Below are 23,105 nucleotides of genomic sequence, written 5' to 3' on the forward strand. Positions count from 1 at the left end.
AAAAAATTGCACTAATTTTTTATAAACTTGTTTTAATTATTAAAATCAAAAAGATTTTTTTTAAATTTCGGTCAAAAAAATGTTGTTAAAATATTATTAGAATTGAACAGATTATAATATTTTTTGAATTAAAATAAATAATTATTAAAATATTTATTTTTTAAGAGCTATATAAAAATACAATTTTTGGTAGAAAAAATTCTAATTTTTAATTTCTAATTTTCGACCGTAAAAAAATTGTTGTCAAAATATTTGTTTTATATTTACATATAAAATGAAAATTTATAAAATTGATATTCTTGCTTTTTATTTACTTACTTTTTAATTAATTTCCCGTGTTAAATAAAAATGTTCTCAGTGTACTTTTCAGAGTCGAATATAACACAACGCACATTCTCATCTGCGCTCACACAGTTTTCAGCCGTCGGATCGTGAGCACGTTAAAAGATGTCGCTGTCGCGCGTCGAGTCTTTTGATCGCGAACCAAAATAAACAAATTAAATATAAGCGAAAGTGTTTCCCCGGTACAAAAAAAAAATAAATGACAATCAGTCGAGTTAATATTAGCTATTATATTAAGCAAATCTAAACCAAAGTGACGAGTCCAACAACAAAGCTCAGTGAACCCGGTAAACAAATCAAACGACAAGTGATTATGGGATGCATTTGGGAGCAATGTGTGTGCATTTGATGGATGGATGTATTTGTGTATTGTGCAAGTCCTTTTGCGGCTCCTTTGCATCCCTTTCGCAAATTGGCGCTATTTTCTGTTTGATGCATATTGTTCTACCATTGCAATCAAAATGCAGTTGAAGCTGCAATCACAAGTTTACAGTGGGCTTTTCTCTGCCGGCTATCGGAATTTATATTTTGAAATTCCTAGATACTTCTTTTTTTAAATTAATATATTGTAGAATGTTATGAACATTTTAAAATTGTGTTGTGAATTTTTTTTCAATTATTGTTTTGATAATTAGCCTTCTTACGAAGTTTAAAATGTTTTTCTAAATTGAAACTTTTTCTAAGTATTATAAATTTTGAAGTTTGGTTTATATATACTGTTATTTAACCTCGAACTTATTCAAAAACTAATTAAATACCAATCAGAAAAGTTGGAAAAACATACTTATGGACGTAAGACTGTAGTGTCAAAGACAAAGGCTTCTTCTTTTACGCCCAACCTCAAGCTGCATATGAGTTAATATTTGTCTAGTTTTTGAACGTGCCGCTTTTGTCTCAGCCTTTGTGTTCGCTACTCTTGTTCGTCTGACGCTGAAGTTGAAAAACCAACCAGGTCCTGGGTCCACTTTGGGTGACGGCATCTTTGAGGAGTAGGCCGAGGGGGTGGCGGAGGGGAGGCTCGGGGCATAGGGGCATCCACATCACAGCAAATAGCTCTACTTTCCACTCTCGCTGAAAGTGCTATCCTTTTGCAGGATAGCTGCACTGGCTGCGGATGCGCGGGTGTGCGAGGACGACTCCCTGGCGCTGTAAAATATGCAATTAGAAAGACATCAAAGCACAGTCACCGCTCAACCCAACACTGATAGCCCGGTAGCACCCACCACCCACCACCCACCACCCCCACTGCCTGCCGCCCACCGCCCACCACTTACTTTACCGCCCCCGCCCAGAGCCACTCCCCCATTTTCTGTGTCGCCTGCTTGCTTTGCTATGCGCTTTGACACAAGCACAGGGACACACTCAAAATAATTGTCTAGATTTGGAGCTCAAAAGTAATAGGTTCTACCTACTGAGAAATTATTTCTTCTTAAATAAATAGCAAAATTAAAGCCAGGCAACTTAAAAATGAAACCTATACTTATCACACTTATTTAACAAATTTTCAATGTATTTTTTTTTTAATATCAAGATTTATTTTCTCTAATGAAAAATCAAGTAATATGGAAAATGAAAACTTTCATTTGAAGTGCAAAGTGCAAGGACACCAGGCCAAAAAATAAAAAAAAATATATAGAAAGGGTGGAAAAGAAGGCTCTTGAAGACCCCAAGCCGAAAAGAGTCTCATCATTACTGCTCCCCTCGCAGTTCCTTTCACTTTGTCGGCCTTTACCACTGGCGCTTTATGATATTATTTATTTATATTTTTTCACTTTTAATAAAATGTTGTCGCCGTTGCCGGCGTCGTTTGCCATTGCCCTCGCTACTTTGCCTTTGTGGAAAAGAGGAACGCTTTGCCAAACTGGCGGCCAAGCGAGGTCAATTGGCTTAATTACTGTGTGACATCGTGTGGACAAGTGGCAAAGGCGGATGCGTCTTCGAAACGCTTCCACACTCGCCTCCGAGTGAACAGTCTTACATTTATTTATGTATATTTCAGCAGCAGATAGCTCAACTCCCTATCAATAGAGTCCCTTGTGCGGCAGACCATTAAATTTAATCGTTTTTCATTTTTTGTCTGTGTTTTTTCAATCACTATCTAGTAACGAGCATCGCAGGCCCACTATGCATAAACATTTACACAAAGAAAAACCCAATTTAATGTTACTTAAAAACTTTTAAGTTTTTCCGTTTTACATGGAGCTTGAAAAATGCTTTTAACTAAGATGCTGAAACTTAATTTGATGTAGAATTGTTGTAATTAAGTAGGAAACATTTTAAAAAAATTTTAAATTTTATTTTTACCTTAAAAACATAAACCAGAACTTAATTTAATTTTTTCGGTGCAGGAAAATCAGTTTGGATATTGTGGAAAGTAGTCCGTAAGCGTCTGCTTATCATACGGATGTTCATTGGCCATGTAGTGAACCCAGTGAAACTTTTGACTTGTGACACACTCATTTCCTTTGGCCGCAACAACTTATCAGTGCGCACAAAATGCACTCGACATAATCAACATAAAGTAAAAGCAAGCCAGTGCATAAATAAGTGAGCAAAAATCCAGACAAAACAACGATAAAAATGCGCCCGAGTGGCTGGGGAACTCTGCTGCTACTGCTGCCTTTTTGTGTGGTGAGTGCGGTCCGCCAGTTGGATGAGAATCAGAGCACCAAGAACGATCACCTGCAATCCGGAGAGCGACAGGTGCGTCGCCGTAACCCGAAGAGCAATGCCTCCGCCGATCACCATCGTCATCCGAAGAAGAACAGTCGAAGTCAGTCCATAAGCCTCGATTCGGATGACTACGACTGGCTGGATGCGGATACCAGTGAGGCCATCGATAGCATGGAAGCCACGGCTGTAGAATCTGTCAAACCGTCCGGAGATTCACATGGTAAGTTGATAAGAAAGTTTAACCCAGTGACCTTTAGCTGACACTTCAAAAGCAGCCGCTTATCAGTTGCATACAATAAAATTATGAGTGACAAACTACTAGGGAGCAAGTGGGATTATTTATAAAAAATAGTAGTACAACGAATTTCAGATATGAACATTTATATTTAAAGTAAATGAACACATATTTCAGTGCAATTCATAAGGATTATAATTGTAAGTGCAATTGATGCCAACATATTTTGATTTAAAAAATAGAGGCAAAACAAATCAATTATGATGGATAAACTAATTTCACGTATGACTTTTAAATTAAGTACCTCCAATTTGTGATTCCCTGTTGTGCATATCTAATCCAGTATTCCATATATTTCGCATTTATTGATGCGTTCAAAAACTGGTTCACTCGTTAATTTTAATGTTGTCACTTTCATTCACTCCTGGCTCGCCGACCCGCATTTTTTAGGGCTGGTCAGTTCAGCTCGGCTAGAGGAATCAACAAATATAAACTGTTTTTTTACGGCCCCTCCCACTTTGATTTGCATGTAAATGGAACCACACTCCGGTCCACACTCGCATCCACTCACTTAATCAAAAGCAATAATTTTCTTTTGATCGCGAACGAAATGTTTTAATTGAAAGTGCTGCTGTTGATGATGATGATGATGATGATGATGACGATGATGATGCCACTGTTTTCAGAAACAGCCTATCCGTATTTGTATCTGTATCCGAGCGAATGCGTGCTCGTACTCGAAACCAAATTGAAACTGTGTTAAAAATTAGTTTAAATTGCTGCAAAGCTGGGCTGCCTGATGGCGCCAGCATATAAGAATCCAAGATACACTTCAGATTCAGCCCCTTCTTCATCGTTTTATTAGCTCGCAGCTCGAGTGAATTATGGTTTGGGGATGGGGGTGTCAGTGCATGATAAATGTGTTAGATTTCCAATGAAATTTTATGGCCTGCTCGTATATGTCGCCGCCTTGGAGCTTAACTGATTGTCGCTCTTTTCGCAAAAGGAAATTCTTCGGGCTGCCGGCGTGGTGTTGTGCATCCGAAATGATTTGAATTGTGCGGCATTTGAAGTGATTTGCATACAAATAGCCATCGTTGGATTTCCTTTGGATGCGTTGGGGCCGTAAAAAAGCTATTAAACAATCAGTTTTGTTGCACTCACGTTAATCAAATGGGTGGTCGGATGTGTCCACCTCTTTGTGATGGGAGTTATCTCCGCCAGCGACGGAGAGCTTGGCGACAAATCAGCTGTGACACTTGACATGCGGCAGCGAATCGGGGACTGCCATTCAGTGGGTTTCTTTATTTATAGAAGCCTCCCCATCCCACAGCTCCAATGTGCATGGGAAGAATAAAACACACAGAGAAATTTCTCAAGCCACATTTTGTGCAAATTATAAAACATTTTTATAAACATTTACGGGTTTATGTTGTACCAGGTTATTAAAATTTTTAATTTATTTGTAGTTTTATTAGCTCCCCAATTCAAGATTACCTAGTTTTCTTCAGTGTGGTGCGTTGACAGTCAACTTAGATCATTGGCCACAGTAAAAAATATCATCAGCAGGCAAAAGACTGCGCAACTTTGCAACTAAAACTGAAACTAAGATACATCATAAAAATAGCACTCAACAACACACTAAACGCAGAGTAGCAGGCACAAATGAAAACATTAACAGTTTTAAAAATAAATGCCAAATAAAAACTGAATTAGAATGGGCGGAAAATCAAATGGGGTAAATGACAACGCCAGTCGAATCAAAAAGGCATTTTCCAAGCGATTTGTCACAGATTCGCATTTGCACATTTGACTCTCCAAATCAATGTTCATAGGCCGTGGCCAAATTTATTTCGGTGGACTTCAAAGTAAATTTCCGCTAAAATTAGTCATCCAATGCGACAACAACAACAGAAAAAAAGGCAACTGTCCGGACTCGGTTGGCCGAAATGAAATGGCTGAGCCAAAAATACGTAAGTTTCCGAACAAGAAATGGGGAAAAATCTTAGCAGTTTTCACTCCCCTCCGGTCCATAGTTCTTGCCCTCCTTTGGCAATTGCACACTTAATTAATGGGCACTGCTTTTGATCTTCTGTGAAGTTCAGTAGCCCCCCAATTCCTGCCTCAAGTGACAAAAACTGAAATTTTTCACGCACTCAGCGAAACTCTTTGAACCCGCCCTTTACGCCCAGCCAACTGTCACACGTCCAAGTCCCCGGATCCGGAGTTTCCATTCCGGAGATCGGGGACATGTGTCGCAGATGTCTGACATGGGAATCGCTTTCGACCAGTGATGCGAGGTGTGACGTGATCACAGGAAAGTGGGCGAGTTTAAGGGATCTTTGGGGATCACTGGGAATTAAATTCAAGAATTCGTGTCACGATTTTAAGATCTGTTCGAGTAAACCTACTCATTCATATTCATCTGATTGGGATAAGCAGTCTATCTTGTTGTTCGATCTGCAAGGAAATCAGAATAATGTCAATTATAGGTGAGTCAAGTCGTTACAATTGGCAGGTAATACATCTTGAAGATCTTATATCTAATGTATATTATATTTAAAAATAGTATTTTTCTTGCAAGAAATAGTAAAAATATAAATAGACCTTTTAAAGCGATCCTTATATGAATCTTAAATATTTTTAACTCAATTTATGGTTTAAAAAAATAATTCTAAAATTATTCGATTTAATCTTGTAAATTCATTGGGTCCCTTCAATATTGAAAGAAAAAATTCACTTATCACGCTGCCATCTCCGATCCCAAATCCCCAGATGCTTCCCCATTTCTTTTCGCGAGAAAAGTTCAACACCCAATGAGCAATCCTCCAAATGAACCGCAGCCAGAAAAACAGAAGGGGAAAAAGAGAGAAAAAAAGAAAAAAAGAAAAGAAAACAAGCAGTAAGTGCTTAATAAGTAATCAGTCACCCAGGGTATTCGTAGATAAGCAGGATACCATGCCACCTAATTAGTGCGAAAAGTGAAACCCCGCCTTTTGATAGTTGAAGTGTGATTTGTGCCAGAGAGGAAGTGTATCTCGCAACAGATTCCTACCAACATGTGGCGATCATGATCATGACCACGATTGGGAATCGGGTGAATCAAGTGAATCCGCCTGCAATCCGCTCCTTTAACGATCCTCTGGCAGATCGCTCGCTGTTTTCTGTGGCATTTATTTAAATTTTAATTTACTGAGTGGTGTCAAAATGCGTGAGCCAAGCCATTAAACCCTGATACGCTGCACTTTGCTTACTTAACTTCTTGTTTTCCACTCGCAACATGCTCACTTTTTGTTTGTTTTTGCCTCTCTTGCAGATATCTTCACATGTTGCAATCAGGTCTTCGGCTCATGTCGCACAGCATGCGAAAATGTAAGTATCAAGATCGGTGGAAAGGGGAAAGGGGTTGCCTTTGTGGGTAGGATTGATCATATATCAAAAGTGCGTATGGGTACGGGATGCAACGGGTGGTACAGCCAGGGACAGACATTTTGTTGCACCTTGGGATATTTCCAAGTTTGCTTTGAATTTTGTAAGTAGATTAATGAGCCAATTGATTATGATCATAAATAACATCAAAGATTAAGAATTTCATATATAAATGTATTTTTGGAATCAATATTGATCTCAAAATCCAATATTTAACAAACAGAAATTGTTTTAAGAAATACAAGAAATAAATGTATTTTTAAATATAGAAATTTTGTATGTTTCCGCTATTGTTTTTTAGTGACCGAACAATAGCTGAACAAACAATATTTATATACGTTTCCGACGACCTCTGCATAAATTTCCTATTCGAACATTTTCACTCATAACTTTTTTACCCAAATGCGGTGTGTGAGGCGCCTTAACCACGACCAAAACCAACTCGAAGGGAAATGATGTGTCTGTCATAAATATTAAACGCCAGCCACGGGCAGCCAGCCAGCCAGCCAGCCATAAGTATGAACACCTCGGACAGCAGATCAGATACAGATTGAACAAGCCGATAAGGTGGAAAAACTACTGATCAAGCCACGTTGCATTTCCTGGTATTTTGATGGGCCCATGAATCCTCTTTCCCTGCTTATGAATGGTGTGCGAGAGGTGCATACTAAGCAAAATGAATTTAGAATTCAATAAACGTTGATCCGTCAGACTGTCACACGCAGAAAGTCCATTGAAAACGATTATGACAGGCTTTAATGGTCGTTCAATTTCGGTAGAACTTTGAATGCCGTATCCACATCCGCTGGCTGCTGATTGTGGAGCCTTGTGCCAAAAAGGATAGAAAAATCCGTACAAATTGCATTGTTAATTAGCATAAACTGGCAAACAGGTAATTGCAACTCAAAGACCGAACTCAGACCAAAGGCACAGACTTTTACAGAGAGAAAAAAAAGCAATAGAGTGATAAAAACTATATTTACTTTTAGTTTAATCAGTTTTAATATGTTCTTTTAATTCTCAGAATCACTAATTATTTTCAACAAAGCATTTACAAAATAATCAAGTATCAAATTGTAACTTTTAGATCTTTAAATATGTTACTAATTAAATAGCGAGTATATTACTTTTGCAAGACTCTTACACTAATCTCAAGTGTTATTTTTCCTATCTGCAGACTGGAGAGCCAGCCCAACCAGTTTGCCACTCAAAGTCATTCATAAAACCCGAGCCGGCTGAAAATCAATTTGTTGTCTATGAGACTGAGTGTCGTGTGTGCAGTTGTCGGTAGTCTGCTCCTAGCCCCGATTTAGTTAGAGGCAATGCCAGCAATCAAATCACTGACATCATTTAACTTTGTAATCATAACCATTTTCCACCCAAAACCAATTAGTTTTCCAACTGAAAGTGGGCTGTGGCTTTGCCAATCTTTTCATTTAGAAATGCAAATGAAGGCATTAAATCTTTCGGCCAAATTGAAACTGACAAACAGGATAATGCCAACCGACCGGTTCCGTTCCCAGGGGCGTAACCCAAATCCACTTTTGAATTGCTTTCCACTCTCGTGCGAAAGATTTGAGAGCTAGATCTTGCAAGTGGGTGTCGGGAAATAAGAGACTCCTTGATATCCGACTCCCCACTCACAAATTGTTCTGTTTTCGGTCCATGAATGTGTGAAAAGTCGAACCCGAGACGAGAGATCTTCCCGAGATAAGTGAAAATTTACGCGCACTTTATTATTGACAAAATGCTCTTTTGTGGCCCCGCAGTCTGATAATTGCAACAGGCAATTCTGTGGGCCTCTATCCGATGGAATTTTGTGCCAAGGTGGGCAGGTTGTCCTCGACGAGGAGGTTCCGGTGGGATGCCATGTATGTATGTAGCTATCGGAGTGTGTGGGAGTGCGCGACATGGTCACGGACACTTCATTAACAAAACTGCAACAGACACGCAGAGGACTGCGGCTCAAATGAGGGGAAGGAACCCAGGAACTCACATGGAAAAGTGCGTACCAAACAGGGGCGTAGTTGATGAAAGGTTCCATACAATTTAAAACAAACATGTGATTAAATCCTTTGAGGAGTATAATTATTTTCAATTGCCTGTTTTACCAGCGCATTTCCAAGTGGTGGGCTTTAAATGATTTTCTGCGTGACGTTCAAACAAATATTCCATTAAAATTTTACAGTTCAAATTATAGACATACAATTTTCTACAAATTTTTTGGAGCTGTTGGAAAATAGAAAATGGTTATTTTATGCACTAGTTAATTTCACGTTTTACGTATTTTCTATTTAATTTTTTAAGAAAGAAGTTTTGAATGAATAAACAATTATCTATATATTAAATATAAGACTCCTCCAAATGAACCTCTACGAAAATCAAACCCCTCTGAATCTCGCACTATCTACACCTCAGTTTTTGTTAATTTGTATTTATGGGAATGCCACCAGGCTCAAGATCCAGACAAGTTTCGAGGACAAGCACACGAAGTATCTTGAATAGACATCGCTTTACTCAGATTACTGTGGCAGATACGCGAGTCTCGCACTGAAATGAGCCTGGAAATTTGTTATTGAAGTTCCCTGAGCCTGTTTTTTTTATCGATAGAAAGAGCAAGAGCAGCAAATGTAATTTATGATGGTGTCAGGAGGAGAACAGCATTCAAAAATGTAACATAATACGCCAAAAATACAGCAACAAAGAGAGCAGATAAAAACTGCAACCTGCATGTTTTGAACCCTGTCTCAAAACTAAATTCCGACCCTGATTATAACCCCATGCACTTAAAAAAAACATCAGTGAAGTTTTTAAAGGCTAAGACAACAAAGTTATCAAATAAATAAAAGAATTTTTAATTTTTATTCAAATTTTTCGGTAACTATAATTTTGAATTTTATCTTTAAAATTTTTTAGCATTTTTTTGAGTGGTAAATGTGAAAAATTGCTTTGAAACCCAACAGGTTGCGGGTCAGGAGCGGGTTAAGCGCTTGGCCGATGATTAAGTTTTATTGCGATTAATAACTTGTTGTCTATTGCAATTTATGCATATTTTTCCAGTTATCTCTGGTTGAGTTTGCCACCGGCGCTGGAGGCGATAATCGCGAGGAGCTGCGCAAGTATTGTCAACTGCACCAAGTGGAATTTTGGACTTGCGTCAATCAGACTTTCGATGGTGAGAGCGGCGGGGAGCGAAACTCGTTAGGTCGTTTAAATAAATTAATTCTTATTCGCAGCGGTCACCCGTGGAGCGGACTGGTCCGGAAGACGATGTTGCCAATTTGGCGTTCTGCCCCATTGCCGCAATGTCTGTGCCACTTCGAATCGCTCACCTGTGCAAAATTGCCGGCGAAGCGATGAGCAGATGCTATACGACTGCCTGGAGCGCCAGGAGGCAGCAGATCAGTGCTGTGGCCAAGCCAGAACCTCTGAGTGTCTGGAGGTAAGAATAGCCAACTAAATAAAACACTTCTACAAATTAACAAACCGCGAGCATTGACTATTTATACTTTAAAGCTTGATTAAGTTTATTCTGTATATTTTAGGATTGAAATATACACAGAATATTATTAAATCCTGTATATGTAAATCATTGATTTATTAAACACTTTGAAAATAATTTTTATTTACAGGCTTGTCGAGCCGTTTTTGAACCCGCGAATGACAATCACGACCATGTGGATATTAATGGGGCCTGTGGGGATCGCAACGCGGATGTGATTCAGTGCATAAACAACCACACAGACATGTCTCCACTGGCGAATGCAGAGCAGTGTATGTACACTAAATTAAATAAAAGAGATTATATTTATAAAGCGATTTACCATAGATTTACCCTGTTGTGAGTACAGCACCAAGGAGCATTGCCGGCATACGTGTCGGAACCTTCTTCACCAAAATGCCACCTTAATGGAAAGGAGTGAGGTGATTTTCTCTCGATTAGAGGCAGCAGGATGTGGCTCTCCGTTACCCCAACTTCCCTTCTGGCAGTGTTTCCTTACGGTTACTGGAAAGCTATATGTTCCGGGTGGATCGGGAAGAAGTGCGGGATCTTTATCCCAAGGACGCATAACTGGGCAGGGAAATTCGCTAGGGGAACCCAATCACCTAGGAATGGATGCAGCTAAAAGGCAGTGCTGTGAGCAAGCCAGTAGCCACAAGTGTAGAAGATTGTGTAACCAGATCTTCACCAGCAATTGGTGGGATGCACGATCCAGTTTCGAGAACGAGTGTATGGATCAGCCAGCGGAAAGGGAACTCCGAAGATGTATAGAGAGTGTTGATGCACCTTGTGAACTGGGATGTCAGGGTCTTAGTTTTTGCACCAATTTCAACAATCGACCCACGGAACTCTTTCGCAGTTGTACACCAGAACATGATGCAGCTGCTCGAGAGGATTTACAGCTCCTGCAACAGCGAGGAACGGTTAGGGTCCTGGGACAGGAGCTCTTCATCAAGAACACCAGTCGATGTGCTCCTGAAAAATGGCAGGCGTTGGTTTGTGCCCTCCAACTAAAACCCTGCACTCGAATGGGACTCTTCAATGGCATCTGCAGTGAGGATTGCCACGAGCTACTGGATGAGTGTCTGGATTGGACATTGCAGCACCAGCGACCAAAGGATATATGTTCTAGGCTAAAAGAAAAAGATGAAGATGCTCCACTGCCTTGTATTTCTTTGGAGAGCTATCTTAAACCAAGTACTGCAAATCCCGAGGAATCCCAAGAGATAACCTCACCATGCTCGAAAAAACCCTGCAATGGCAGCGAGGTGTGTATTCTGCAGCGGGGTGGAAATCAGGGATACTCCTGCATACCTGGTTGCAATTTGGGACAGGACTCCAAACTATTTGTGCCATTCGGCGCGTATGTGCGACTTGGAAAGAGCAATATCCACAAGAAAAGCGAAGTGGGTCAGTTTCCTTTGGCCGAGCATATTGTGTGCTCTTGTGGCTTAAAAGGACACCTGGAGCAATGTCAACCTTTACCGAGCTATATGCATGCCCACTGCATCCTTCCTGGTGCCAGAAGCTACCGCCATGGATCCTCATTCTACCTGGAGTGTAATCTTTGCAGTTGCTTTGCCGGGGAGATCACTTGCACCAAACAGCAGTGTCGTCTGCCGGGATTCGTGGACTCGGGATACACCAGTCTGCCATGCAATTGTCCAGCTCATTACGTTCCCGTTTGCGGCTCCAATGGGAATACTTATCCCTCGGCCTGCGTTGCCAAGTGCCATTTACCGGAGGGGGACTACGTCTACGGAGCCTGCAATGCAAGGAATGCCTGCCAGGCAGCACCTCCAAATAGTTGTCCCCCTGGAACCCAATGCTTGGACAACAGGAAGGTGTGCCTGGCCAGCATGCAGCGACCCTGTCTACAATATGTGTGTGGTAAGTTGCAGAGAATTCATTTGTGTTTCTTTCTTCTTAATAAATGAAGTTTGTATCTCTAATGCTCCCTTTGTTTATTCATTACAGTCAACGCCACCGCTTCGAACTGTTCGCCCTTCCATCAGGGGGAGGTTTGCGATACTCAAGGACGCACACACCCCAATGCCTGTGCTCTGCTAAAAGCCAATCCCGAAGGTCAAGTGGCCTATTGGTCTGCCTGTCAATCGAGTCGCTACTCACCTTCTCCAGTCTGTGGAATCAATGGAGTCACCTACAAGAGTAGTTATGCGGCCAGAGCGGAATACGTGTTGGTGGATTATGTGGGTCGCTGTCGGGAGGTGGGTTTGCTGGCCAGCGATATGGGAAGACGGTGTCGAACTGTCCAGTGTCCCGCTCCTGTCTCTAAGCATTGTCGATTGATTGTTCCACCGGGAGCATGTTGCCCTCTGTGTGCGGGTGGCGCCTTTAGGATTATTTACTCCAGAAAGCAATTCGATAGGGCCATGTATGGGCTGAGGGCACAGAGCAGCACTCTGTTGACCCTGCATGGAGTGCTCCAACAACTGGATGGACTTGTTCAGGTCAGCGAATGCCAGCTGACTGGATTCCTCACCATGGAGGTGGGCATCTTTGTGGCTTTGGTGCCCTCAAGTAGCATTAAACGACCCACGCGTCTTCAACTGGAGGCCTGCGCAAGAGAAGCAGAGAAGATATCGTCCCTAATCAACGCACAATCACCTAGGATCACCACCAATCTAGCCTTATCCTGTTTGACGGTTTCGCATCTACTAGAACCCACGCCAAATGGAGCAACATCCTATGGTTCTCACACCATGTGGTTGCTCTCCCTACTTTTGTTAGCTTTTAAATTAATCATATTCTAAGTTAGTCTAAGGAGGAGCGTGTATGATCTGACTCAATCAAGTGAATTCTTGGTGCCAATTAATCTGTTAGTCTAAGAAGACGGTAAGTGCCTTCAACTGTTAGGAATTGACCCTCTATACCATGTGATATTAGCTAAATTAATCGTTAAGCTTTAAGTGGCAGATCCGAAAAGAGAAATGTCCTTTTTATACTTATTGTTTCGTACATGCCAGGGACCGGATTTTCAAAATCAATGTTATATACTTAAAATCTTCATCTTATTTCTAAATTAGATTGGTTTCATAATTTCTATAATTTCCTAACTTAAAATAAATTATTCGAAATGTAGTAAACCTAAAGTTTTTAAAATGAATAGACACTTTGGTTTCCTGAGATTAAATATATTTAATGAAGTAACTAGTACAAAAAGAGATTTGAAAAATACTTAACTGTTCAATTGTAATATAATTTTCTGGTCCCCGGCAAGTGTTCGTTTATGACCAAAGCAACGTCCGTTTAAGAGTATCGCTAGTCTAATAAAATCCCTTAAATAAAACACTGACCTGAGTTGAAGCATTACTTCCTTTATTTAACCACTCCAAGCAGATCCACTGAGCCAAAGCTCTATTATAATAAACGTACGAAAAGGTAGAAAAATGAATCCCTCTAAGAAGTCTCCATTGGCACCACCTGAACGCGTTCGGTGACAAGTAGATCCTTGACGGTGGTGTGCAGAACGGGTGTGGTGCCATGCTTGAAGCGGTAGTCCAACTGACGCTCGCCCTTCTTGTTGGCCAACTCATAGTTGCGCAGATATTCTACGCTGCCCTTGCGAATCACGCACAAGTCGATGTTGGAACCGGAACCCAGATCGTTAAACACTCCGGAAGCAATGGCATCGCGCACCAGTCTCTTGCCCTCCTCCTCGGACATGTCGGGTTTCCAGCGACTTTCAAAAACGGTCATGGCTGCCAACGAACCCGATCCCATGGTGGCATAAGGCAGTTTATCAGAGCTTCCATGTGGGTGGATGGAGTAGATGTGGGGACCAGTCTTATCCACCCCGCCGAGCACCAAGGCGGCACTGATGTGTCCCTGGTAGCGGAAAAGCATCTGCTTGAGCATCACATTGGCGGCCACTACGCGTACCTCGCGCTCAGTTTGAAGACGATGCAATTCCAGTTGGGAGGAGATTAGATCCGTTGTCATCTCGGTGTCTGCAGCGGTTCCAGCTCCACAGCAGCTGCAAGAAAACTTATTAGTTTGAGTATTGGTTAAGGCGTAAGAACTATTTTGGTAAAATATTTCAGAAAGGTATAAATTGAATCCGTAAGGAAATGAACCTAATCTAGAGACTCACTATATGTTCTTAGCCAAGTAGTGGATCTTGGCGCAGTTCTTGTCTGACACGATGGGTCCCTCTGTAGCACGCGTATCGGCACCCAGGATAACGCCATCCTTGAAGATAATGCCAACAATCGTGGTTCCTGTTTTCGTGGTGGTCGGTGGCTTGAAGCCTCCTTTCATCAAAGTCGCATTGCTAAAAGCAAGAAAAAGAGTAATTGACAAAAGCCGCTTAAAGATTTCGTAGCGTTCCGGACGATTCTTACCGCTTGCAGTTGTCAAAATTGAAGCCAGCGCGTGGCATATCGCGTGCCAAATCCAAATCCATTATTTGTTCCTTTTATTTCAGCTATATAACACGAAGAACTAAAGTTTTCTTGTTTTTTGCCGAGCGGGATGACAAACAAAATTGTTGAAGGCGTGATAGAGCTGGAAGTAACAACGATTATATCGATTGCATAGGGCTAAGCGATATTTTATACGGATTCACGACATTTCCGATAGTAAATTCTAGCTTATTATTTAATATAGATAATAAATATTTTAAAGTCATTTTTATTATAAAAAATAATGTAAGATATCTGCATCATTAAAAAATATGAAAAAAAATAAATTATTTGGCGGAACAGCTGTTTAAGGTTGCCCCTCATGTTTTGAAAACTTATCGATATGTTGATACAATTGGAACAGTCGAAGTAAAGTGCCATCGCTCCTGAATTTTGAATCCCTGGAAAGTATTTTGGTAATTTACCATGTCTGCGGCCACAAAATTACATAAAACAAGCTGGTGCGCCCTCCGGCAGCTACAGCAATACAGAACTAAGGGTAAATATCACTAATTAACATCCTTTTCATTGACCACAGATCGAGGAAGTGGTTTACATAATGCCGGTGTGCGCCCATGTTCAGCTGAGCTCCAGTGCTAGTGATGGCATGTTCAGCGGTGTCTCAGTGCGAAAATAGCTACTCTTTAAAAATCAATTTTTTTTTAATATAACATTTTGTAAAATTAAACTTAAATAAGCTTGTTTGTTACAGCCAGCTTCAGCTCCAGTTCAGCTTCGATAGACAAGCGAAACGAATTATTCAACCAGGAGCAACGGAGGCAACGGGATGCAGTGGGACGCATCGATAAGATCGAGGTGCGTTACCTAGGACTTCCCGAGGATGTGACTCTAGTGATGAACAGTAACATCTCCACACCCTTCAATTGTGCCCAGCACCTGAGTGAGGGGCACTGCAAAAGATCGGCACTGGCCCTGATTGATGGCAGTGTTCCCTGGGATATGCACAGACCTTTGCAGGAGTCCTGCACCCTGCAGCTGCTCAACTTCCATGTATCCGAGCCTCACGTGGTCAACAAGTGGGTGTGATTATTAATATTGAAGTTAAAAGTATATTTATTTGAATTTCTTTCTTGCAGAGCCTTCTGGCGCACTTGCAGCTTTATGCTGGGAGCTGCTCTGAATCGCGCCTTTAAGCCAGAGGCTAATCTTCAGCTCCATAGCTTCCCTGGACCCAACAGTAAGCTAAAGTGTCTTGATTTGTATAACTTACACTATAAATATTTATTATGCTTACAGTCAAATCTGGAAGCTTTGTGCACGATATTGTTCTGCAGACCCAGTCATGGCAGCCATCAAAGGAGGAAATGCGTGCGATCTCGGCTGAGATGGTAAAATTGGCCGCGCAGGACCTGCGCATAGAGCGCCTGGATGTCCAACAGGATGTCGCCCAGGAGATGTTTAAAGATTCCAAGTACAAGAGCGAACAGTTGCCCAGCATTGCACAGCAAACGCATGGAAAAGTTACTTTATATCGCCTTGGTGACCACATCGACATCTCACGTGGTCCAATGGTTGGTTCGACCAGTTTCCTGGGCAAATGTACGATCTCTGCGGCCCACAAAGTGGCAGAGGAAGGCCCTAATGGCGCTTTCTATCGAATTCAGGGCGTAGCTTTGCCCTCCGGCTTCCAGCTGAACCATGTGGCGTATGGCGTACTAGAGGAGCGGTCCAAAAAACCTGTAAGAAGTCTTCATTGATCGGTTTGAAAACCTCTGTGGATTTTTATTAATGTATTTTGTATTTTAGAGTCCCGCCCGCCTGCCCAATGAACCATTTGAGGAACAACAACAACTGCAATTATCTTAAATCGTTCTTTAATATTTCAAGATACACATTAAGTGTTAACAGGTAAATCATTAAAGAGCGTACTTATTTGTTACAAAAACATAACTGAATTGAAAAATATTGTGTATACAATGTTTGTCTTTTAACGATTTCACATAATTCTTAAATTATTATTGGTTGAACTTTTAAAAAACTCGGAGTTTTTTAAAGCTACAAGGTCAGCGTGTAGGGGCAATCTTAAATTATTCTATGAAACACTTGCGGTTACTCTAAACTATTCTTCGAAAACTTTACATTTTGTGCAGTTTCTAGCACACAACTTAGTTGGGCAAAACAGACTTACTTTAAAGTTCTAGACATTTTTATTACACTAAGGAAAGAGCTGGTTTAATCCAGCGTACATTTTGCTGACCACAGACTATAACATTTGGTAACGATTTCATCTTTAACATTTTGGGCATGCTTGAAGAAGGCAAAGTAACGGAGATTCTAACGAAAAGACTTAGACTACTATCTACAATAAGAACACGAAAAAACCATTTGAGATTCAGATTCTCAACACATTTTTAAAACCTCTTAAAAAGACCCTCCAAATCGTGTTCATTCAGGGCAATAAGCAACATTATCAGTCCACCCAGGAGGATACCAATAATTTGTATAACAATTCCTTTTGGATCCTTGGCCATCTCCGGATTGTGGGCCACACTCATCGTTGGCACCAGATCGGCAAAGGCAATGTAGAGGAAAGAACCTGCGGTGGCTGCATAAATCCATTGGGTCATTCCATCACCGATTCCGGCGATGAAGAGACCCACGGACATGCCCACAAAACTGAGAACTGAGCTCACAATGTTCATGTAGACGGCTCTTCGCATGGACACGCCTGTTTGGAGGAGCAGAGCAAAGTCTCCCAGCTCGTGTGGCAACTCGTGGCAGAGGACTGCAAAAGCTGTGGCAAATCCAGTGACCGGATCACTGGCAAAAGCTGCGCCGATTGCCAGGCCATCGGTTAGATTATGCAACCCATCACCAATGATAACCATGAAGGCCACTGGAGTGAGTGGACGATCAGGGGTCTTTTCATCCAACTTGGCCTCCTGCAGCATTACGTTTAGTTCTCGAGGAGCAGGAAGTTCGGGAGCATCGTGAGGAGCCGGCTTCTCTGTGTGACCATGGCTGTGACCGTGACTGTGACCATGTCCGTGGCTGTGTCCATGTCCTGGCTTGCCTCCTTTAAGCAAAGGAATCAGGTTCTCTAGCATGTACATGAAGAGAGCCGCCAAGAAGGAGCAACCACATAGCAAGGCAGCCTCATTGCTATGTTTGTGATTCGATTCCAAGGGATTTACACCAGTCACCTCTTCTTCATGTTTCTCCTCCTTGAAAAGGGCATGTGGAAGCAAGTGCATCAGGGCATCGCCAGCTAGGGTGCCCACAGCAATGGCAATCAGGAACTTAAGGACTTCCTGGTAGGCAGCTGTCTTCATCAGAGGAACCAGAAGAATTCCCAACAATCCGCAAGCGGAGAGAATCAGCATGGAGATGCTTGCAAAGATCCAAGCTACAATAATTTCTTTTTTATATCTTGTCAAATTGAATACTGTTCAAGATTCTTACCGTCCCAAATTTTTTGGTTTTTATCGTGAAAGTTTTCCGATCGTTGAGCCGGTTGCTTGCACACTCCATTGTCGATTTGAGCCAATAAAGCCGGACAGAGTTTCATAAAAGCTCGTGGTGTAATTCGCACCGAGTTAATGAATTCGTTATACTCCTCCTCGGAGTTGTGAATGTTATCTGATGCACTGACTCCATTTTTTAACAATTTCTGGTAGGCTATGTTTTTGTGGAGATCGTTGTGGTCCACGAGCAGCGACAGCAGTGACTTCGGCGATAAGCAAGCGGCAACAGGTTCTAAAATTTGAAAAGATCTTTAGATACTTTTTTAAGCTTAATGGCTTTTGTAAAAAGTCAAAAACACATGTGAGAAAAATTTAAAATAAATTTCAAAGTGGTTTAAAAAAACATTCCTGCAAAAAGATGCATTAAAACCCCCATTAAATATTAAGTCATTTGAGTCACAAATAATTAACTTAAATTTAGCTTAGAGCTTCTTCGGCTTTCTGGGCAACACCTGTTGCTTCTATTTTTAATGTTTTATTTATATGCTTTTGGGGGGACGGTGGCCCAGCAGGTAGAGCGCTGGCCTCCGGTTCGGAAGGCCCGGGTTCAAGTCGAGCCCCAGGCTCCCCGAGAAAAAGAAACGGTCTCTTTTTCCAAATCTCCACCACTTCTATGCTCTATCGCTCACTTAACATTAGTAACAAATTTCGGCTCCCCGGACCCGCACACCCCCTCGTCCACGTTACTATGGACCCAACAATAAAACTTTCGTCACTCCTAGATGGCGACAGGTGGCATCCCCACCGCTAGGATAAGTCGCTACTGGCTTATCACCGGTACGATCGAAAATCATTGATAACGAATCCTCTACAAGAAATTGTAGAGGCTCTAAGCTCCCGGGGTGGAGTAACAGAATGTAAAAAAAAAAATTTATATGCTTAGGTGTAGGGAATTTCCTTTTTCCCTAATAAATCGTGTTTACTGCTCGAGCTTTGTTACTATTTTTCAATAGAAGTGCCAGTTACATTTCTCCGATCCCGAGACGTTGCTTTCTCAGCGGTTGATTGTTGTTATCCAATTCGCATGTGCGAACTTGCCATTAATTCTCTCGGCTGTTTAGTGAGAAGTTTATATGGGACAGCGGTGTAATGATTGTGTGCACTTCAATTAACTGTAAAGCCCAACCAACAAAAATAACAAACGAACCGATTGAGGCCTGTTTGTTTCTCGTTCTGTATCTGTATCTGTGCGATTTCAATTGTTGTTTTATTTTGTTTTGGATTTCCGCATCCATAATGCGTCCGTTTAACGTGTTATCGCCCTGTTTTCGCCGCCTGCTGACAATGATCTTTCCTACCTGCTGATTTACGGCTACATTTACGGCCCAAAAGGAGAAAGATATACGAATCTGATAATGCATATGTATTTACATACATATCTGATAATTTATGCGGCAAGGCCACGATCACAGACGGAACTTCCTATCAACCAAATGAGATGGGACGACTGGACTGACTGGATGGCATAATTGAATTGATGATAGACCGCAGTCGCCGGTCGTCGGTCGTCGGTCGCCTTGCACTTGGAAATCGGCCAATTGATGGAAAGAGTCGAGGCCGGGCTTCAACTATTTATACTTCCATTCTGCGGCGACATTTTGCCGTTCTCAATTTGTATTGTGGCACAGGTGGGGCTTTATTATGTTTTCTTGTTTATAATTGCCAGTCAAGTAGGCTTTAATCCGTGCGTTCTTAAAAATTTCTCGGATTTTGCGATTCTTAGACTCTTGGTATCCGTGCGAAAATCCAGCCTACTGTTTATGACTTTGTTTGCTGTCTGCTCTAGCCTATCTTAGTTATTATCTGTCACCGCTGATGGACGGTAAATAATACGTATACAAGTGGAGTGTGAAATCTCCGACTATAAAGATAACAATGGGGCATTTCTTTGGTAAATATTACGGGTAAATACTTACCGGAGCTCTCCCTCGGGTGTCTGTGCTTGGGGTCATGCATTTCCAGGAATTCCGGCACTTCTGGCCCTGCCACTGGCTTTGAGAGATTGCTGGAAGGCGTAGAAATTTCCACCTCCAACGCCTCCTCATCGGTGACATTAACGCGTGCTGGTTCGAAGTAACTGGTGACATTCGTGCTGTTCGTTGACTCCTTAGAGTATCCTTGTGGTCGGTGCTGATCGATCGTGTGCGAGGGATCAAATTGAATTTGACCCAAGTTCAAGCTGAACATTAAATGCTCGAGACCCTGTAAAATATGATTATAAATTGTGTTATACTTATAAGAAAAGGAAACTTATTTAATGCAGCAGAAACGTTTTGTTTATAATAAGCAAGCTAAATCTTTAAAAATTTGTTTCCCAGCTTTAAATTCTTGTTATCACTCGCAAACAGTTGGCGTAGAAGATAAGATAAACTATTATTATGTTTAGTTGCTACAAGCAAACTATTTTCTTTTTATGATAAGAAAATAACTATAATAGGTATTTAAAAGAATTATAACAACATTAGATCGGCTTAAAGTAGATAATTATGTTGTTCTTTGGTCGGAAACCTAGATGAGTCAGATTGGTTGCCAATTTGTCTGTTGTTGGACAACAACTCTAAATATTTTAGCACTATGTTCAACCTTGAACCTTTTAAGCTCCTATACAACAACTATTCACCTCGAAATTGCTGGAGATATAAGCAGAAACAACTGCCAGCTGTTTCGATTCAATGAGCGTCCCAAATACCCATTAAAAGAAAATTTTACCTTTTACCCATTTGATCATAATAATACTTCACGGAATTTGTAGCCTTCAATTAGCACTTGCAATTTTCAGCTAATTTGTCAAAGTTTTTGCTCTGGCTCGATCTATCAGAGATAATTACTTGATTTACTTGTCAACGTGCCAGGCAATTATATTTACATCTGAATTCATTTGTTTATTGTTATTCCTGTTGTCTGCCGCATTTTTTTGCTGTTGGGTAAACTGGGTGGAGGTTTCTGGGGGAGGGGGAAATCCATCTAATTGCCTTGACAGCTACCTGTCGCCGGGGATCGAGGCGTGTGTCAGGTTAATGATGAGTGGCTTCAAAAAATTCCTTAGCCAAGATCAGGATTGCGGAATTAGCATATGAACAAACATTAAGCAAACACGCGCCGGCATAAAACAAAAGGAATAAACTATTTATTATGGAGCACATGCGCCCACCAAACGACAATTTTACTTTCATTCAGCAAAAATTTGTTTGTGTGCCAAGTATACTATGTAATCGAAATTGGAATATTAGAATGATAATAGAATCTAAGGTGGGTGGCCAGGGGGTGGTGTCTTTAATGTTAGTATGCCGAGTGCGTAAAAAGTAGAAACATTTTAGTAACCTGGCATTAAAATGGACAGAGCGTATTGCGTAGCCTATACGCATGAATAATGTTAATTGGCTCGGATTGTATGGAATCGGACTGACTGTCCATAACTTTGGAGTCCACAAGCATAACGATCGCGTTGCGAAAGTTATAGATGAGGGGGTGCACACACATATTTCGTCAGCTGTGCCGAACTATAATCCTCATTAGGAGCAACCAGTCTTATCGGGCTAATCCCCTAATCTTTGATTCGGATAAGGAGGATGTTGTGAACCGGTGGCGGCGGTACTACGCCACTCATGTGGATGCTCAAGACGCGTACTGTATATCTCACAATGTGTACTGTTCGTTTGTCTGGATTTTGATTAAATTTATGATAATGCCAGCAATAAAGTCTACGTTTTGTATCATACGTTCCAAACGAGACGAGTGCCTCCTCCATCGTCGCCTGTGTTATAAAATTGCTCCGCGTGCATAAAGATTACAGTCTTTTAAGAGTGACGCGATTAAAACTGTTTAGAGTGTTTTTTGTTTGCCTGTTTGTTGACTTGGTCAGAACAGCATTGTTTCACTTTCACAATACCCAAATATTTGATTAACTTTAATTTTTATAAGCCCCAATTTTGCCCGACGACTCTCATTGTTTTTGTTGGTGTCCCCAAAAAAAAACCGAAAAAAAACACAGACTCACTAATTTTTTGCCATAACATTAACCGCAAAAGCTTTGTCCGTGTTCGACTTTGTTTACCTGTGCTCAAATTACTCTTGTGTGTGTTTACAAGGCTAGTTCGATGGTTTATTGGTTATTACCTCAAAGTTGATTGTCCCGCCATTGCCGTACTTTTGGAATATCTGCGACAGGTAGCGATTATATTCCGTGGAACTCCGTACTGGTTCGTAAAGAAGCGAACCCAGGCACAGGAGGGTTAAAACTAGCACCTGCTTTTTGGCCATCTTAATGGGCTGAACACTCAAGTGGTAAATTATTTTTTGATGGTCGAACTCGCACTGTTCTAGGCGTTCGTCATTTCACGGGGACTACCCGGGATTTTCTCGATTTTTTGCAGACGCGTGCGATCCGTACCGCTGCGGCCAACTAACGATCCCGTTCAACGGTCTTTTGAAATGACAGTTTCGCCCACGCAACGTTTTTATACGACTTTCGACGAGAGGTGGGCTCTCCTTTCTCCCTCTCTTTTTTTCTCTCTCTCTCTCTCTGGGGGAAGTTTTCATCACTCTGCGCACTCGCTGTAAACTTAACTGCCATTCCGGTTAAGCTTCAGAAAAGCTTTCGCTATGCCAGTTATCTTTGACGTCTAGAAAATTTAAAATAAAATGGCTGTAAATACCGTTACGAAAAACCATTGTACGCGATTTGAGATTAGAGACATGCTTGTTTATTATTAAAACCAATTTTAATATATGTATTTAAAATAACAAATAAAGCATATATTCGTTACATTTGCAGACCGGTATCGAGTATCTATTTACTAAACGTTAAAAAATGTATTGCATATCCGAAGGCCGTTTGAGTTTTAAATAATTGTCTTCAAAATTCTATGTGACCTAGTTTATATGTCTCTGGAATAAAGTATTTTAAATAAATTGTTACAATTAGTTTGCAAACTAATAAACTGTTTTGACATCAAAATAAAAAAGAATCTATTATGAGCTCAATGAGAAATTAAAGACAACAATTTAAAAAACCC

At 41.1% G+C, this 23,105-nt stretch overlaps 4 protein-coding genes across 6 annotated transcripts in view; 2 read left to right on the forward strand and 2 right to left on the reverse strand.

The window, feature by feature from the left end:
- Positions 1-421: 421 nt before the first annotated feature.
- LOC108087559 (reversion-inducing cysteine-rich protein with Kazal motifs) lies at positions 422-13,502 on the forward strand. Of its 2 annotated transcripts, XM_017184984.2 has the most exons (8): positions 422-629; positions 2,691-3,235; positions 6,567-6,622; positions 9,740-9,854; positions 9,916-10,121; positions 10,312-10,453; positions 10,509-12,071; positions 12,159-13,502. In XM_017184984.2, exons 2-8 carry the CDS (start codon positions 2,923-2,925, stop codon positions 12,953-12,955), a joined length of 3,192 nt encoding a protein of 1,063 aa, XP_017040473.1. In that variant the 5' UTR covers positions 422-629; positions 2,691-2,922; the 3' UTR covers positions 12,956-13,502. The 2 variants fall into 2 exon arrangements, with proteins under 2 accessions (XP_017040473.1, XP_017040475.1); XM_017184986.1 differs by lacking the exons at positions 422-629; positions 6,567-6,622 and having other exon boundaries at positions 3,183-3,235.
- LOC108087560 (proteasome subunit beta type-7) lies at positions 13,500-14,707 on the reverse strand. The gene is made up of 3 exons (XM_017184987.1): positions 14,546-14,707; positions 14,296-14,475; positions 13,500-14,178 (listed from the first exon to the last, which is right to left on the reverse strand). Exons 1-3 carry the CDS (start codon positions 14,605-14,607, stop codon positions 13,602-13,604), a joined length of 819 nt encoding a protein of 272 aa, XP_017040476.1. The 5' UTR covers positions 14,608-14,707; the 3' UTR covers positions 13,500-13,601.
- Positions 14,708-14,966: 259 nt separating this feature from the next.
- Positions 14,967-23,105, forward strand: part of LOC108087477 (39S ribosomal protein L39, mitochondrial) — a 55,423-nt gene continuing 47,284 nt past the window's right edge. The window contains exons 1-5 of one of the 2 annotated variants that reach the window (XM_017184854.1): positions 14,967-15,104; positions 15,318-15,642; positions 15,703-15,803; positions 15,863-16,305; positions 16,373-16,474. In XM_017184854.1, coding sequence (XP_017040343.1) covers positions 15,032-15,104; positions 15,318-15,642; positions 15,703-15,803; positions 15,863-16,305; positions 16,373-16,432 — 1,002 coding nt within the window. In that variant the 5' untranslated portion in view covers positions 14,967-15,031 and the 3' untranslated portion in view covers positions 16,433-16,474. Of the gene's footprint in view, positions 15,105-15,317; positions 15,643-15,702; positions 15,804-15,862; positions 16,306-16,372; positions 16,530-23,105 lie in introns of those variants that run through there. The other variant, XM_017184853.1, reaches the window with a different exon arrangement.
- Positions 16,424-22,708, reverse strand: LOC108087474 (zinc transporter foi). Its single transcript, XM_017184850.2, has 4 exons — positions 22,207-22,708; positions 20,007-20,292; positions 18,029-18,322; positions 16,424-17,972 (listed from the first exon to the last, which is right to left on the reverse strand). Exons 1-4 carry the CDS (start codon positions 22,348-22,350, stop codon positions 16,978-16,980), a joined length of 1,719 nt encoding a protein of 572 aa, XP_017040339.1. The 5' UTR covers positions 22,351-22,708; the 3' UTR covers positions 16,424-16,977.

Source organism: Drosophila ficusphila, unplaced genomic scaffold, assembly GCF_018152265.1.
Source record: "Drosophila ficusphila isolate 14025-0441.05 unplaced genomic scaffold, ASM1815226v1 contig_286, whole genome shotgun sequence".
In the NCBI taxonomy this organism is placed as follows: Eukaryota; Metazoa; Arthropoda; class Insecta; order Diptera; family Drosophilidae; genus Drosophila; species Drosophila ficusphila.